The 17,161-nt window shown below is 37.2% G+C and overlaps 1 protein-coding gene across 15 annotated transcripts in view; it reads left to right on the top strand.

The window, feature by feature from the left end:
- The window catches only part of dock9b (dedicator of cytokinesis 9b), a 389,040-nt gene that overhangs the window by 288,154 nt on the left and 83,725 nt on the right, over positions 1-17,161 (top strand). For 8 of the 15 annotated variants that reach the window (XM_039744605.1, XM_039744606.1, XM_039744603.1 and 5 more), the window contains exons 29-30: positions 10,555-10,638; positions 10,742-10,853. In XM_039744605.1, the coding sequence (XP_039600539.1) occupies positions 10,555-10,638; positions 10,742-10,853 (196 nt within the window). Of the gene's footprint in view, positions 1-10,554; positions 10,639-10,741; positions 10,854-11,570; positions 11,613-17,161 lie in introns of all 15 variants that reach the window. The other 7 variants (XM_039744596.1, XM_039744598.1, XM_039744591.1 and 4 more) reach the window with 1 other exon arrangement.

The following is a 17,161-nucleotide window of genomic DNA, read 5'->3' as shown; positions in this document are numbered from 1 at the left end:
TGGAGTCCACCTGTGGTAAATTCAATTGATTGGACATGATTTGGAAAGGCACACATCTGTCTATATAAGGTCCCACAGTTGACAGTTCATGTCGGAGCACAAACCAAGCATGAAGGCAAAGGAATTGTCTGTAGACCTCCGAGACAGGAGTGTCTCGAGGCACAAATCTGGGGAAGGTTACAGAAAAATTTCTGTTGCTTTGAAGGTCCCAATGAGCACAGTGGCCTCCATCATCCGTAAGTGGAAAAAGTTCGAAACCACCAGGACTCTTCCTAGAGCTGGCCGGCCATCTAAACTGAGCGATCGGGGGAGAAGGGCCTTAGTCAGGGAGGTGACCAAGAACCCGATGGTCACTCTGTCAGAGCTCCAGAAGTCCTATGTGGAGAGAGGAGAACCTTCCAGAAGGACAACCATCTCTGCAGCAATCCACCAATTAGGCCTGTATGATAGAGTGGCCAGATGGAAGCCACTCCTTAGTAAAAGGCACATGGCAGCCCCCCTGGAGTTTGCCAAGAGGCACCTGAAGGACTCTCAGACCATGAGAAACAAAATTCTCTGGTCTGATGAGACAAAAATTGAACTCTTTGGTGTGAATGGCAGGCGTCACGTTTGGAGGAAACCAGGCACCGCTCATCACCAGGCCAATACCATCCCTATAGTGAAGCATGGTGGTGGCAGCATCATGCTGTGGGGATGTTTTTCAGCAGCAGGAACAGGGAGACTAGTCAGGATAAAGTAAAAGATGACTGCAGCAATGTACAGAGAGATCCTGGATGAAAACCTGCTCCAGAGCGCTCTTGACCTCAGATTGGGGCGACGGTTCATCTTTCAGCAGGACAACAACCCTAAGCACACAGCCAGGATATCAAAGGAGTGGCTTCAGGAAAACTCTGTGAATGTCCTTGAGTGGCCCAGCCTAGAGCCCAGACTTGAATCTGATTGAACATCTCTGGAGAGATCTTAAAATGGCTGTGCACCGACGCTGCTCATCCAACCTGATGGAGCTTGAGAGGTGCTGAAAAGAGGAATGGGCGAAACTGGCCAAGGATAGGTGTGCCAAGCTTGTGGCATCATATTCAAAAAGACTTGAGGCTGTAATTGCTGCCAAAGGTGCATCGACAAAGTATTGAGCAAAGGCTGTGAATACTTATATACATGTTATTTCTCATTTTTTTTATTTTTAATAAATTTGCAAAAATCTCAAGTAAACTTTTTTCACGTTGTCATTATGGGGTGTTATGTGTAGAATTCTGAGGAAAAAAATGACTTTAATCCATTTTGGAATAAGGCTGCAACATAACAAAATGTGGAAAAAGTGATGCGCTGTGAATACATTCCGGATGCACTGTATATTCCTTTATTATACTGTTTTATTTAGTCTTATTGGCAGATTAAACTCTTCATCTTATGTTTTTCATTAATCCAAACAGGCCTGTTGTTTTTTGTACTAAGATGTACCACACAATAAATAATATATTTTTTGACATTATTAAAAAGTAATAATTTAAAGGCAAGCAGTACAAATAATTAATCCATCCAAAAAAAAGATGTATTTCTAAAGATATACACTGTATGTGTATATTTTCTAAATATGTTCAATAGAAATAGACACACACACACAGTTTGCAGCCAAAACCACAAGCGTCATAGTATTTTGCAGGGTATAGTAAAAATTTAAAAAAAAAAAAGTTTCTCACACACTTAAGAAGACTCTTCCTTGTGGTCACTTAGTAAATGATAAATTTAAAGATAGTTTGCGGTGGGCTGGCGTCCTACTTGGGGTTTGTTTCCTGCCTTGCAACTTTGTTGGCTGGGATTGGCTCCAGCGGACCCCCGTGACCCTGTAGTTAGGATGTAGCGGGTTGGATAATGGATGGATGGATGGATAGTTGTCTTCAAAGTATAGCATCTGTGTAGACCAGTAATCCTTATCTCTGCTTTGTGTATAAAATGGGATTTAATCTCAATTCTTAAAATGTACAAGTTTTTAAATTTTGTTAAAAATGAAAGCAACATACACATTTGGATTAATGCAGAGTACAGATACAATAGATAGCTTTGCCTAGTTGGAATCCTTTGGGAGTTTTTTGATATAAAAAGTTGTGACATTTGTAGATAAGATCACAAAATGAAAAAGACAGCAAGTAATGACCAAAGAACACTTTGGTGTCCTCAGTTTAATGTAGCTAAATGCAAAATACCCCGTGTAGGCAAATCTATACTAATAAAAGGCAAAGCACTCACTCATTCACTCACTCATCACTAATTCTCCAACTTCCCGTGTAGGTAGAAGGCTGACATTTGGCAGGCTCATTCCTTACAGCTTACTTACAAAAGTTGGGCAGGTTTCATTTCGATATTCTACGCCTAATGGTCATAACTGGAAGGTATTTTTCTCCATTAACTGTAATAGAGTTAAGCTGGAAAGACGTGGGGGGGGCGGAGTTTTGTGTGACATCATCACACCTCCCACGTAATCACGTGAACTGACTGTCAACGCAGTGCGTAGAAAACCAGGAAGACCTCCAAAAAGCGCTTAAGAAAACATGCATTATATAATTGAGAAGGCAGCGAAACAATAAGAAGCGAGCGAGTGACATATACTACCATATTCATGAGTGCTGCTACCTCGGAAAGAAAGCAAGGTGTAAACCTAAACTTTAAATTAAGTTCATAGACAGGCTACCGCTGGCGTTTCACATGCCCACAGGTAATGCGGGATACAAGTTTAATGAGAGGACGAGGATATAAGCGAGTTTTGATCACTTTGTAACTAAGTTAAAATTGTAGGTGAAGGGGTGTGCTTATGCAAATTCGAGACTGTGTTTGTGGGGATTGACAGTTAAGGCGGGTGGGGGAGTCACGTCATCATCTCCCCTCCCATTTACCTCATTTCGCTCTGAGCTGAGCTCCACGGCTAACGCCGTCTTCCAAAGCAACTTCGTCACACTGCCACCAAATACTCACAGAAAAATCCACAAGTTAATACACACGCTGTCTCTAGAGTTTCTCCACACTGAATCCTCCAGGCACTACTTACAAAAGGTTACATTGACAATCGTGTTACGTTATTTTTAAAATCTTTCCTTTTCTTAGCACAAGCACAGCTGAGAAGCTTCGATGCATGTGCTCCATAACGCATTAAAAAATAATGCATTTGCAAAGGGGAGCTTTTGTCAATGCATGATTTCCTGGTACACCGATTACATTGATCAGCGCATCCCGATTCATTTTACCCTCGCACCACCTTAGTTTGAGAAGAAGTATGAAAAAATATGAGGTTAACACAGAAAAACAGATCACCAATTCAAGCTTTATGAATAATCGATTCGCCATCAATAATTGTTTTGGTAAAGCCATCCTCCTTCCATTTTATAATTTTTCCGCCACTAGCCATGATTAAATGAGCGGTAAAAAGTAAGAGCAAAGCGAGGGTGACTTATTTAGGCAGGCATATATATGACAGCAACACTCATGACAATGTCAATCATGTTACGTTATTATTAAAATGTTTCCTTTTCTTTTTCATTACTTCTTTAACACACTACTTCTCCGCTAGGGCGGGGTATTTTGCTATATATATAATATATGAATGACCTCCAAAGAGCGCTGAGACTTTTGATATCATGAACGTGTGTACAAAAACTGGGGTCTCCTGCCCAGCAAAAGTCGAGCAGCCAGCGCGTGCATAGCTGTGCCGGCCTTTGAGACGCTGACTGCGCTTCTGCCTTAAGTCAAAGTGAGCACTTTTAATTTTTTTCATCCTCCCCCTGCGCTATAGCCCAGACAAGTGCAAACACGGGACCCCTTTTCTACACCACGGCAAAATAATATTAAGGCGATTCACACTTTCTTTTGCACGTATACGATTATGAGGTCCTCAGCTCGGATTATGAAGACACGCACACGAGTGGAGGACTGACAGTGCCATCACAGCCGATTAATGGCGGGACGTCTCACCAGTCTACACAAGACCCACCGCGACTGTCCCCAAAAGGCGATCATAACGTCAGCGAACACATCTCTCTATACTATATAAAAGAAAAGGGCAACTTTCCTTTCTTTACACCTTTTATCCCAAACCAAAGCCTTTCTCTCTTAACACTGCAGAGGACACAAAACTAATTTTCTTTAATTGCCGGTAAGGCACATTACCAGAGGCACAAATTTGAACGTTCACATAGAAAATGTAATTTCTATACCACAGCCGTCGTGTAGCGCCTTTCAAAAGGGATCTACTACACAGAGATGATCCATATACATTTTAGCTGCTGTTAGTTACTTACCTGTTGTGTTACACAGTCTTTAAAATGTAGTTTACCCGCAACCACTCCAGTAGTGCTCAATGTACCTGTACTTCTTAAAAACGTTAATGTTTTACTGTTTAATAACTTATAGACTATATTTTATTATTTTTCCCTTGCACTCAGTGACCAAAGCTATACACACACATATAGACACATACAAACATACACACAAGTATATGTATATGTATGTATGTGTGTGTATATATATATATATATATATATATATATATATATATATACACACACACACACACACATACATACATACATACATACATACATACATACATACATACATACATACATACATACATACATACATGCACACATATATATTTTGTGTGTGTGTATGTATGTATGTGTGTGTATGATGATGATAGGTATGTAGTATATATATATATATATATATATATATATATATATATATATATATATATATATATATATGTGTGTGTATATGTAGATATCTGTTCTCCGCTGCGAAGCACGGGTATTCTGCTAGTTAAATAATAATCATCAAAAATGACCATAAATCAAGACTGAGCCAAAAAAAGCGATTTAGCTGAAAATGATACAGAGGTTTATTTTGATTCAAGTTTCTTACTCTTCATTTACTGAAACAGTTATAATTACTAAAAAGGGACAAATAACATAAAGGCTTTGATTCAGAAATGGTTAAGTCCAATTGTAAAGACCCATAAATATTCCAAGTAATTTGCTAATTTAAAGTTCATTCTCCTTGTACCAGAGTGTGCAATTTAATTGTAAATGTTTATCATTCTGTCACCTAAGTGTATAATTTACATTACTGCAATTAATGTTACAGAGCTCTAAGTCATTTTTTTATCTTATTTAGTTTTTTTATTTCATTTTGAGTATTTTGTTAAACCAGATAATTCATGATAAACACAGATATGTGAAAATAAGAACTGGCTATTATTCATCAAACAGCTTCATCTGTTTGGTACTTCTAGGGCTGTAGATATTAGCAAAGAGAAGGCATTTCAATATATCTCCCTCCCAAGGGAAAAATAAATACCCAAAAACATTAGTAATGCTGAACTTTGGTTACATGATAGAAGAAAGAAAATTGGGCAACACTTGTATTTTTATTTGTCGATAATAATGTTATAGGAAATGGGATATTCTTAGACACCACATTCTTTCTCATTGTCAGTGCAGATAAATGGGTCTTGCAGTTCATGCAGTTGAATTCCATAGGCATAGGATTGCCACTGACCATGCTGTGGCTAAAACTGCGTAGAGAAATGGAGCTGCCACTTTCTGCAAATGAAGACCGCCACCAGAAGTGAAGTGGAAGGAAGGAAGTTCAGCTAAGCTCAATAATGATCTTATGTACTGTACATTTTCTTCAAACAATAGGGTGGGGGACAATGAGCCCTTGGTATTGAAATGCATGAGGCATTGCAGAAAATTAGGGTGTCCTCTTAAGATCAGACTGTGATGTGTCGCTAGGCCCCAGTTCACAAATAAGATGTAAGGAAGTGCCGGTACAGTGTACTGTCCCACTTCAAGTTCTGAATACAATACAAGCTAGGAGCAACAGCATGCCTTGGTTAGTTTAAACAGTTTGTCAGCACAGTAATAGGGTCCCCAATGGGCAGAACATAGTATATGGTTCACCTGGCAAGATGTGAAAGAAGGGGCCTGAGCTGCCACGAAAGCTTGTATGTTGTAATTTTTTTTTATTATTTTGCTTGATTCCTCATTGCATCCATAATGCCTAACATGGTACAACACCCTACTACTATGGTTCATCATATTATTTTGTTTCACCTGTTCTTTTTGATATATTACTGCGTAAAACATTTAGTTTATTCCACAGGCCACATATATGTGTAGACTGTAAATATCATTGCTATAAGTAATAAGTTCAAGGAAACCACGATTCAATATTAATTGCTTTTGATTTAAACTATCCAAAACTTTGTAACAGTACACGATTATAGATCAAAGCGTTAATTGCATTCAGATCCGATTAAAGTTACTATTTTTACAGGATGTGCTATAGTGTGAAACTATATTTGTACCGAAAATTCCCATAATTTCTACAAATTACCTGTTTGAATTGAAAACAATATGGTTTCTTGTAAACTGTATCTTTTTGCAAAGCTGGGAATATATATATATATATATATATATATATATATATATATATATATATATCAATACTAATAAAAGGCAAAGCCCTCACTCACTCACTCACTCATCACTAATTCTCCAACTTCCCGTGTAGGTAGAAGACTGAAATTTGGCAGGCTTATTCCTTACAGCTTACTTACAACAGTTAAGCAGGTTTCATTTCGAAATTCTACACGTAACGGTCATAACGGTCAACAACGTCCGCCATGTTGAACTTTCTTATTTATGGCCCCATCTTCACGAAATTTAGTAGGCAGCTTCCCTGCGCTAACCGAAACCGATGTACGTACTTATTTCGATGGTATGACGCCATTGTCGGCCGCCATATTGAACTTTCCAACGTCACTAATTTTCCAACTTCCCGTGTAGGTAGAAGGCTGACCCCATCTTGACGAAATTTGGTAGGTGGCTTCCCTGCGCCAACCAAAACCGATGTACATACTGTCACGCACGCGCAAGTAGGAGACAGGCAGACGGATTTTAACACACCTGGGAAAACATTCGCCGCCAGGGAATGGCGGGTACTAACTTTCTCCCTGTGCTTTCTTGCAGGAAAAAAGACGCTCCGCCGCCATAAGACGGCTTTGCCCGCAGTACGTTTACTTCCGCCCTTCCTCCGCCATCTTGTCCTGACGTCATTGATCCCAGCATCCCTCACGGCTCCTTCCCAGCATTCCTCCACTTCCGGCCCCTCCCTCATAAAATGGCCGCCGACACCATGTTTCGGCGTCTCGCATATGAACTGTTTAGTTTATGTTTGACCTGCTTTCTTTTTTTGATTATTGTGTATCGTCTACAATATACAGGGCCAGAAAACCGCAAACCTTTGTGCTGTCTCCTCTTGGAATTATTACAGCACTTATTTCGGTAGTATGATGCCACTGTCAGCCGCCATATTAAATTTTCCAAACATCACTAATTCTCCAACTTCCCGTGTAGGTAGAAGGCTGAAATTTGGCAGGCTCATTCCTTACAGCTTACTTACAAAAGTTAAGCAGGTTTCATTTCGAAATTTTACGCGTAATGGTCATAATGGTCAACAACGTCCGCCATGTTGAACTTTCTTATTCATGGCCCCATCTTCACGAAATTTTGTAGGCGGCTTCCTGCGCTAACCGAAACAAATGTACATACTTATTTCGGTGGTATGACGCCACTGTCAGCCGCCATATTGAACTTTCCAACGTCACTAATTCTCCAACTTCCCATGTAGGTAGAAGGCTGAAATTTGGTATTTATTTTGGTGGTATGATGCCACTGTCGGCCGCCATATTGAACTTTTTAACGGTCTTTGTTACTTATTGGCCCATCTTCAAGAAATTTGGTACGCAGGTTCCCAAAGCTAACTGAATCCTACTTATGTACATATATACGTCCATAGCCTGCAGCTCGGTCACCGTGTGAGGCGGCGGTGGGTCCCCCATCCCAACGCCTCCCGCATTGTTGGCTGCCTGCCTATATAAGGCCGTCTTTTCTTCCAGTCTCTACATTCCCTTCCTTGCTTTGCCACGGGATTCACGTCTCCCTGCTCCCATTTCCTTTATCATTCCAACCGTACCCGCATTAACATGTCTATCGAGGTGATCACCATCGATCAAAGAACTGTCACTTTATCGAGTGGTTTCTATGCCCGGAGATGGCACCTGTCTTTTCCATTCTCTTTGTTATATATTGCACGGCCATATCAGGCTCACTCTTGATATCCGGAGGAACATTGTGTCTTATGTATTGAATGACTGGGACAGGTTCAAGGTGTGGACTGAAGACGGTACAGGAGATAATTATACTACACAGGAGCACTATAAGAGTGAAATGCTTAAGCCCTTCACCTATGGTTCTGCATGTGAGTTGATGGCTGCCGCTGAATTGTTAGGTTGTCGCTTTGAAGTGTACCAAAATGGCCAGATATTTTATACCTTTGGACAACCGCCAATGCCTCTTAAACATCTTAGATTCACAGGTGACGATTTCAGTAGTGGACACTTTGATGTTTATAAATGTTTAAACTCTCAAAAGCTGGATGTGAAGTTATCGATGAAACTGGTTGTATACTTACAACGCTTGATAGATGCCGAATGTCACTTCAACACAAGTCCTACAAATACTGTCGTAATTGAAACAAACCATGAAACTCAAACCGATTATGACAGCAGCAATCCAAGCTGTGAGATTTGAAACAAGATTACTGTTCACATGGCCAACTGTACGTTGCATGCTTAAGAGTAAGCTCAGCGCACAGCTTGGTCATATTACAACCAGAGAGCCGAACTCACAATATGGTACACAAAGAGATTCTTAACAAATAATTATTGATATATTTTCCCTCAGTTTAAAAAGGTTTAGTTTTCTTCTTAATAAAAATTTTAAGGCAGTACTTCGCTGCTGCGAATCGCGGGTATTTTGCTAGTATATAGTAAAAGGAAACAAGAACAAACATAAAACATTTGAGGCATTTTCAGGCAAACCCTTATGGAGCAAAACATTAAACATGATTTAACTTGTAGTGTAGTATTGGCAGTGGTGCCAATTTGCAGGCATTAAGGTAGAAAGGGTGGATCCTGAAGCCCCACAACTGCAAGTGATGGTATATGTCCTTGATTTGTTGGTTTCCAGACCTGCAGAGTAAAGGAGAGGGGCAGCATTATAAGGCAGTGCCAACCCATGGCACTACACTCTTGGAATTACAAATCAATAACCCACGAAATTGTCTCCTAGGCATGCAATGTATACTGTATATATAAATATATGTGCACACACATGCATCTAATGCTACTGTACATAGAGAGAGTTATGTAAGTATGGAGTAAATAACATACTGTTGAAGTAGGTGATATACTGGGGCAAAATATTTTTTAACAAACTAAACATGCTAGCACACTGCGTGTCCTTGACTTTTTATGTTTGTATTTCTTTAAAACTTCAGTCTAATTTTGTGATTGGTGAAAAAAGGTTGTAAAATGAAGAGAGTAGTCTGCTATTCTCTTGATTTTACTGGTAGATTGTAACAAGGTATTAGGTTTCACTGCAAGAGTATTTGAATTCAGGAATAGCTATTGTTTCTTTGCCAATGCCCCTAGCACTTCTTTTCACATTATTCGTATAGCAGGTATTCTCATCATTTAAATAAAAAAATGTGTATTTTTACTGTATGAAAGGAAATTGTTTGATGTAGCTTTTCATATAAGGCAAAATGAGAGTCTGTGGTAGTGTTGACAACAGCCAAGTCATCTGATGTGTTCTGTGGCATTGGATTCCCATTCATCCGCTTATTCATTTTCCATAAAGACCTGCTAATAGCTGGCTCCATTGTCTTTATAGTTGATAGGAGTGTAAATGGAATGCTGAAAATAGTATAAAATAAGCCTAAGATTCAAGGTGAATGAGGCATCTACTGTCTGCTTTTGACATTTCAATTTGCTCAGAGTTGTCATAAAAAGGTATTAGATAGATAGATAGATAGATAGATACTTTATTAATCCCAAGGGGAAATTCACATACTCCAGCAGCAGCATACTGATAAAAAACAATAATAAATTAAAGAGTGATATAAATGCAGGTAAAACAGACAATAACTTTGTATAATGTTAACATTTACCCCACGGGTGGAATTATAGAGTCGCCTAGTGTGGGGGAGGAATGATCTCCTCAGTCTGTCAGTGGAGCAGGACAGTGACAGCAGTCTGTCGCTGAAGCTGCTCCTCTGTCTGGAGATGATACTGTTTAGTGGATGCAGTGGATTCTCCATGATTGACAGGAGCCTGCTCAGTGCCCGTCACTCTGCCACGGATGTCAAACTGTCCAGCTCCATGCCTAAAATAGAGCCTCACCAGTTTGTCCAGGCGTGAGGCGTCCTTCTTCTTTATGCTGCCTCCCCAGCACACCACTGCGTAGAAGAGGGCACTCGCCACAACCGTCTGGTAGAACATCTGCAGCATCTTATTGCAGATTTTGAAGGACGCCAGCATTCTAAGGAAGTAAATTATTTTATTTATATTTTATTATATTATATTATTTTCAGTCAGTTCTGGCTTTTAGTGAATTCCAAGATGACTGAAGCATTCACATTCTTTTCTGTTTCTTTCAGAGATGTTTCACTTTCATGGATAGGGGGTTTGTTTTCAAACAAATAAATAATTATATAAGCTGTTTCAGCCCAGGAGATCCAAAGGTACTGTGGTTTATTTTCTTCATTTTTAAATCTTGTGCTTTTCCTCAGAGTCATTCAGTGCAGTAATACTTTTGCTAATTTGAATTTTATACTCTCATTTTAGACACTTTTTGAGTTTAAGTTTGAGTTTCTTCGTGTGGTTTCAAACCATGAACATTACATTCCCTTGAATCTTCCCATGCCATTTGGGAAAGGAAGAATCCAGAGGTTTCAAGGTAATCTCGAAAGTCTTTTAATTCATATGTCATAATTCAATGTTACAGGCGTGGAGGTTAACTAGAAAGCATTAGTTAACTGTCATGTTGCAAGGTGATGGCTACAGAATTATATGACAAGTGTGTTTTGACTTTTATTTTCAGCCAGTCATTTACTAATTAATGTCAATGTGTCCATATTTTTATTCAGTTATTAATTTTCACTTAAACTGTGAATTTAATATAAAATTCAATCTTGTAGCATTCACAGCTTTAAGTTTCTAGCAGTCTTGTCACTGAGTAGTTTTTAGTTCCTACAGAATATTAACATCTATAATTAGTCATTTTCAGTAAATTCTATGCTTTGCATTTGGCTGATTTCTGGCAATTTTTTCTTTCCGTTTTATTTTGGCTCTTTTTAGCACTCATACAGTAGATGCAGTTTATCTTTATAAACCAATCTCCTAAATCTGCTTTAACAAGCTTCTAGTTGCATCAGTGGGGAGGAGTACAGTGGGAGAAGCATCCATAAATCTGAAACCCTAGAACCCCAGTGCTTCACTCCATAGATCAATCATTTTTTGCTCTGGCTAACAACTTAATAGGCAGAGATGCACCATTTTACTTATTTCTTTTGTGTTAATAATGACAGTATTATGTGTTATTTATTTTTTAACAGTAGTTTCTTTTGTGTTTTATTCCACTGTGTTTCCTCTTTTTTTCTTTTCTATAAATTAGCCTTTCTTTCACCAAATGTGGAGTCACATGATACTCCTGTAGGTAGGTGTAAGGTGTGATACTTGCTTGTTTTGATGTGAAAAAAGGAAAAACAAATGTATTCATGACAACAAATCAAAAAAAAAATACTGCAGTTTTTACGTAAACCACAGAAACAGTTTGCTGGGGATGTGTTCAGAATGCTCAATGTTACAACTATTTTAATTTAAGATTGGTATATTGTATTGAATATTGTTTTGCATCGTAGTAATAGGGTAAAGATAAAGAATTAAATAAGATAATGATGTGTTTTACTAGTCTACATTTAAGATATATAGTTCTCTTGAGTTTTGATATATCAAGCCCCATATCAAAACCATTTAAAGAAATTGCACAATCGTTTTACAACATAGTGCATTTTGGACCCAGCCTTAGTTTGATAATCATTCATATCTATGACTGGTAAGCATTTTAGACCTCTTATATTGCATATGGACTGTGATTGGCTTAATCTCTTTTATTTTAAGGGTTGCACACTGAAATGACTGCTCCCTCATGCTTCCATAGTTTTCTGTTTGTATTGTTACTCCAACTGTAAATTGCAAGACAATAAATGTCTGAAATCTGGCAAAAATGTAGCACATACTTTAGGTCATAGAATGTCTTATTATTTTTACTTGAATTTTTCCATATTTGAATCCATTAGCCTTAGTTATTTCCCTTTTTGATTCATATAATATACTTTTACCATACATGTTTTTCTATAAAATGATGCTTATTTTCAGGAGGTATTATGAGTGAGGTTAGCTATTGTTTTTGTATTTACAATGCACTTACTAGAGAGTAGAAAGCTGTGAGTTTGATTGATTTTTATAAAAGTTTAGTTATGTGGCAGTATTTGTTTTATTAAGATATTTGCATTGTAGATGGCTAGCCATTATACAGGTTGCCAATTAAAACAAATAAATCGGCAGAGTTAGTGCTTGTAATTCTTAATGTGTGCACCCATGCGAACAACAGCTAAATAAAGCTTATGTGAGTCATGGCAGCTGTTTTTATTAGCAATGCTCTAGTATGCCTGGGAAAAACATATAATGTGGTCTTGTATTTGTTGCACATGTTTTCATGCATCAATATTTACTTTAAAATCTCTGAACCTAGAGTCATCAACAAGTTTTTTTTATTCATGTATATAATATGAGAGTGCTTTTGTTTTTTGTTTTCTGCATTTTACACAAAATATTTTACAACTTTCTTTCTATGATATATTGTACAGTACTCTTTACTTATAACAATATTGATCTAATGAACCTATAATCCTATAGACTCAGTACTGTGTCTTATTCAAAACCAAATTTTCATCTTGGGTATTGCAAAAATGTAATAGCTTTATAGTGTTGACAATTGTTGCCCAAATCTCAGCAAGTGTTGCTGCTTCATTATTTGGTTCTAAGTATTGTAAAACTAAAGGAGTAATTCACATTTATTACTACCGTCCAGTGTTTCATGAAGATAGAAAGTGATCTATGTATTTTTATTTTGGTTGAGTGAAGGGTAATGCCTGGTGTGTATAGTCAATATCAAGGCTGTGCACCCATAATCCGAAATACTCCAAATTCTGAAACTGCTGTTGTTCAGTTATGATAGTCTAGGAGTCGTTTTGAGGTTGAAAAAATTGGGTGCTATGTTTGTGAGAATGTGATTTGTAAAATATTTGTTTGAAGTCAACAATCTGTGAAACCCTGTCAAAAATAGGCAAGAAGGAATGCCGCTAAAAGAGTTGATAACAAAGAGCCACAGGAGATTTCAGTACTCAAAACATTCAAATTAGTAAATGTGTCTAACAACACTAGTAGAGCAGTGGGTGATGCTGCACACTAAATACCTTATAACTGCAAATTAAAACGAATAACTAAAGGAAGCTAACATTATAGTCTAATTGAAAATGCAAAACATTCCATGCCAGAATATAGCTGTAGTGCTTTAACACAGAGTAAGCATCCTTAGACCACAATTCTTATCTAAACTCTGTTTCCTGTTATTATGCCATATAAAAATGTGATAGTCAAAATGACAGAAGGATATTGTAGCAGATAGAAGAAGCACTTCTCAACCACGTGGAGCCAAGTAGCTACAGTGATCTATGTGTGTGTCTGCCAGTCTCTTCTGTTGCCACGCTCATTACAATGTACAAATTAATCATTAAGCTTCAGTTGCCTTGGTGACAGACTGGGGGCGCTATTGCTCCCTTGAACCCTCAGACTTGACTCCAGACACCAGGTTAAATTCCATATATATGACTTTTTACTATTACAAAGTGCACAAAGCACCCTCCTCTCCACAATATTCATAAATCCACATAAGTACAATTATCAATAATCCTCCACACTCCCAGACGCGTTGCCACCCTTCCACCCAGCTCAGCTGAACTCTGGGATCTCCCACAGTCCTTTTTATAGTCCGTGACCTGGAAGTGCTTCTGAACCCTCAGTCCATGTGACTTCTTAGCACTTCCGGTTCAGATCAAAACTCTTCTTTTCTTCGTCAGCCTGGAAGCACTTTATTTCTTCCGTCCTCGTGACCTGTAAGTACTTCTGGGCTGTATGAAAAACAAACGTCTCTGTGTCTCCCTGCAGCGGCCCCAACGTTATCCAGTAGGGCTGTATATTAAAAGTCCATAGTCCATGATGCCCTGCTGGAATTCAGGACCTCTCCACGTTGCAGGGATGGCTCCATCTGGCAGCCTGAGGGTATTGGTCGGGATGACTGGCCGGCCATAGACCACACCTTGTGCTACTGAGATCCTGAATAAATAACAGCAGTTTTAGCTTTTTATTTTCTCACAGCATCAAGTTTTTTGCTGTTTTTTTTTTCTCTCTCCTTAAAATCCTGTCAGCTTAACTAAACAAGACAAGTGTGCTTTTATTCAAGAATAAAACTGAATTAAAAAAATAAAACTTGTTTTGTTATAGGCTGCCTGCTGCCAGTACTGTTTGACACATTTGCAAAACAGAGACGCTGATGAGGAGGTGCAAGGGAATATAAGGTGGCCCAGCATTACAAATATTTTGGTAGGCCTCAGGGACTCTAGTGTTAAGGTGCAAAGACTAGAGGAATTGAGAGGTGGTGTTTTAGGTAGATTTATTTATTTATTTATAAAGCACTTTAAAAACAACATGAAGGCTGACCAAAGTGCTGTACAATAAAAACTCAACATATCAGACACACAAAACCAAAGGGTAAATGAAACAGAAGCACATAAACACATAAGAACCGAAGAGAATCTTAATAAAAAGTATACAGATAGCAAATATTCCAGAGTCAAATCTGTTCAAGATTTCCAGATGCTTTAAAATATGTACAGGTGATTTTTTCTCAAAAAGGTACTTTACTTAAGTACAATTAAAATAGCTTCAGTATTTTTGTTTTTTTCTTGTTAACATTTCAAAGTGGCCTTTTGAGGTATTCTAGTCTGTGTCTCGTAACTTCTTTTCATACTCTTCCATTTTATAGATACAGTACTTTAGGAGCTGTGATTCTGCTGGGTGACATGTTTTTAAGTTTACATTAAGAATAATTACTTACTTTATTATATCTGTAGTTACCTTTGCATAAAGAATTGATTAGTTGGTTGGATGAAGCGCATAACACCTGTTGTGTATAGCAAATATCATACAAGATTTCCAGATGCTTTAAAATACACCCAACTCATAGTATGTCTTGGAGGTAGTTGACTCAAATAAGAAGATAAAGAACAAAAAATATAATTAAAAGAGTGAAGTTAAAGGTTTTCATTGCAGTGTGCAGGTTGCATTTGTTATTTTTACATATATAGCAATTTCAATTATAGCCATTGTAAACACCGTGTAGTGCACAGGTAAGGTACTTGACCAAAAAACTCATTTGTGGGTTTTATAACATTTCACAACCCAGCAATTTTAAAACTTTGTAGAAAATTTCTTTTTTAGATTCTAGTAATTTATATGAATTTTTTTTTAAATTTATTCTGTGTTGAATAAACATGCTCTATTATTAACATAACAGATTCCTGAATGTGTGGTTTATGCATAGGATTGGCTGATTAAGGCCATTAATTTTCAAATGCAGGAAGTTTTGAACATGGTCATAAAATGTTAACGATAGCGAAACAAGAAGTTTTATCTTTCACGACTAGCTTTTAAAAGTATATAGATGTTTTCTAGTGTACAGTGAAACGTACATCTATTGTAGAATGTTATATTCTGTTTATTTCATGGGATATTAAAGTAGATTGTTCTTAGATTTGAAATGTATCTCTCAAGGTGGATATGTCCTTTTTTGACAACATCAGGTACATCACTTATGCTGTGTCTAATGTTTTCATTGCAAACAGTAGTTTTTTTTTTGTTTTGGAGAGATTAGCCAATGACAGCCCATATTGGTGGTTTATGAGGTATTAATTTGTACCACTTGTGTACCACTACATCCATTTCAGAAAATACCACCTTAATTGTGATTTGTGGTGATTTCTCTTGAAAATAGCATCTGGTGTGTTGCCATAGTCATTCATGAGTTTCTGATTCTGTCTAACATGCAAATTAACTTTATTTGTTAATGAAGTGCTTATTTGCTGCTTGGCTTCATTATTTTTGTTTGTTTCTTTTCTTGTTACCATTTTAAAATGGCCTTTTTGGGAAATTGCCTCTGCCATAACCACATCTTTATTCCAGTCTTTGTCACATAATCTTATCACCCTGTTACATTTTATGGATAGTTTAAGTGCAATGATTCTCATGGATAACATTGTTTATTTAACATTAGGAATATGTATTTAATTAAGTAATCCTATTTATAGCTATCTTTGTAATCGTAACTTTTCTGCAGTGAACTGCACTGACATTTACAGTTCATCAATGTGTTTATGTTAATATGTGCTAAATTGCCTCTGTTGTTTCAGTTTTTTTTGTTGTCAACTAACTATTTTAAAGTTTGAGATTTGTTTTACAACTGGCTGTTTGATTGTTGTCAAATCTTGTTTTAAAGTCTAGGTGGTTTGAAATCATTAGTACTGTATGTAATTAGTGATCCTCCAACAGCAGTAAAAATAATTTGAAAAAACCTGTTAACCACGACACTGTATTGCTTACATAATTAAACATGCACAATTAAGATTAAGTGCGGTGCAAAATTTCACATGTTGCATCATTTAGAATAGCACATTAATAATAAATGTAGATAATAATACGTACAATAGGACACCATTTTTGCACAGTATAAAATACTGAATATATGTGGATTGCTAATATAGTGCAATTTGTCCAAAGAAATTTTTCAAACAGTCCTACATTTTGTGTAGAAAATGTTAGTTTTATTTTAAAAAATAGAACATCCTCTACATGAATTAACTGTATTGACAAAAAATAATGAACACATTGATTAAGTAGTTAATGTGACACATTGGTGTTTTCTATATTATTCTTTGTTTGTTTTGCTTCTTTAAATCCTTTATTTTTGTTTATTCAACATATTTACATACAGTGTTTAGCATATTTTTGTTACTGCTTTGTTCTTTTAGTCTCCTACTGAACAGTGTAATTTCCTGTGTCACAGTGAAATGAAACCTGCTTATTAAT

Source organism: Polypterus senegalus, chromosome 2 (genome assembly GCF_016835505.1).
Source record: "Polypterus senegalus isolate Bchr_013 chromosome 2, ASM1683550v1, whole genome shotgun sequence".
Lineage (NCBI taxonomy): Eukaryota > Metazoa > Chordata > Cladistia > Polypteriformes > Polypteridae > Polypterus > Polypterus senegalus.
Note: the sequence above shows the minus strand (reverse complement) of the source record. Positions and strands in the feature narration are given on the sequence as shown.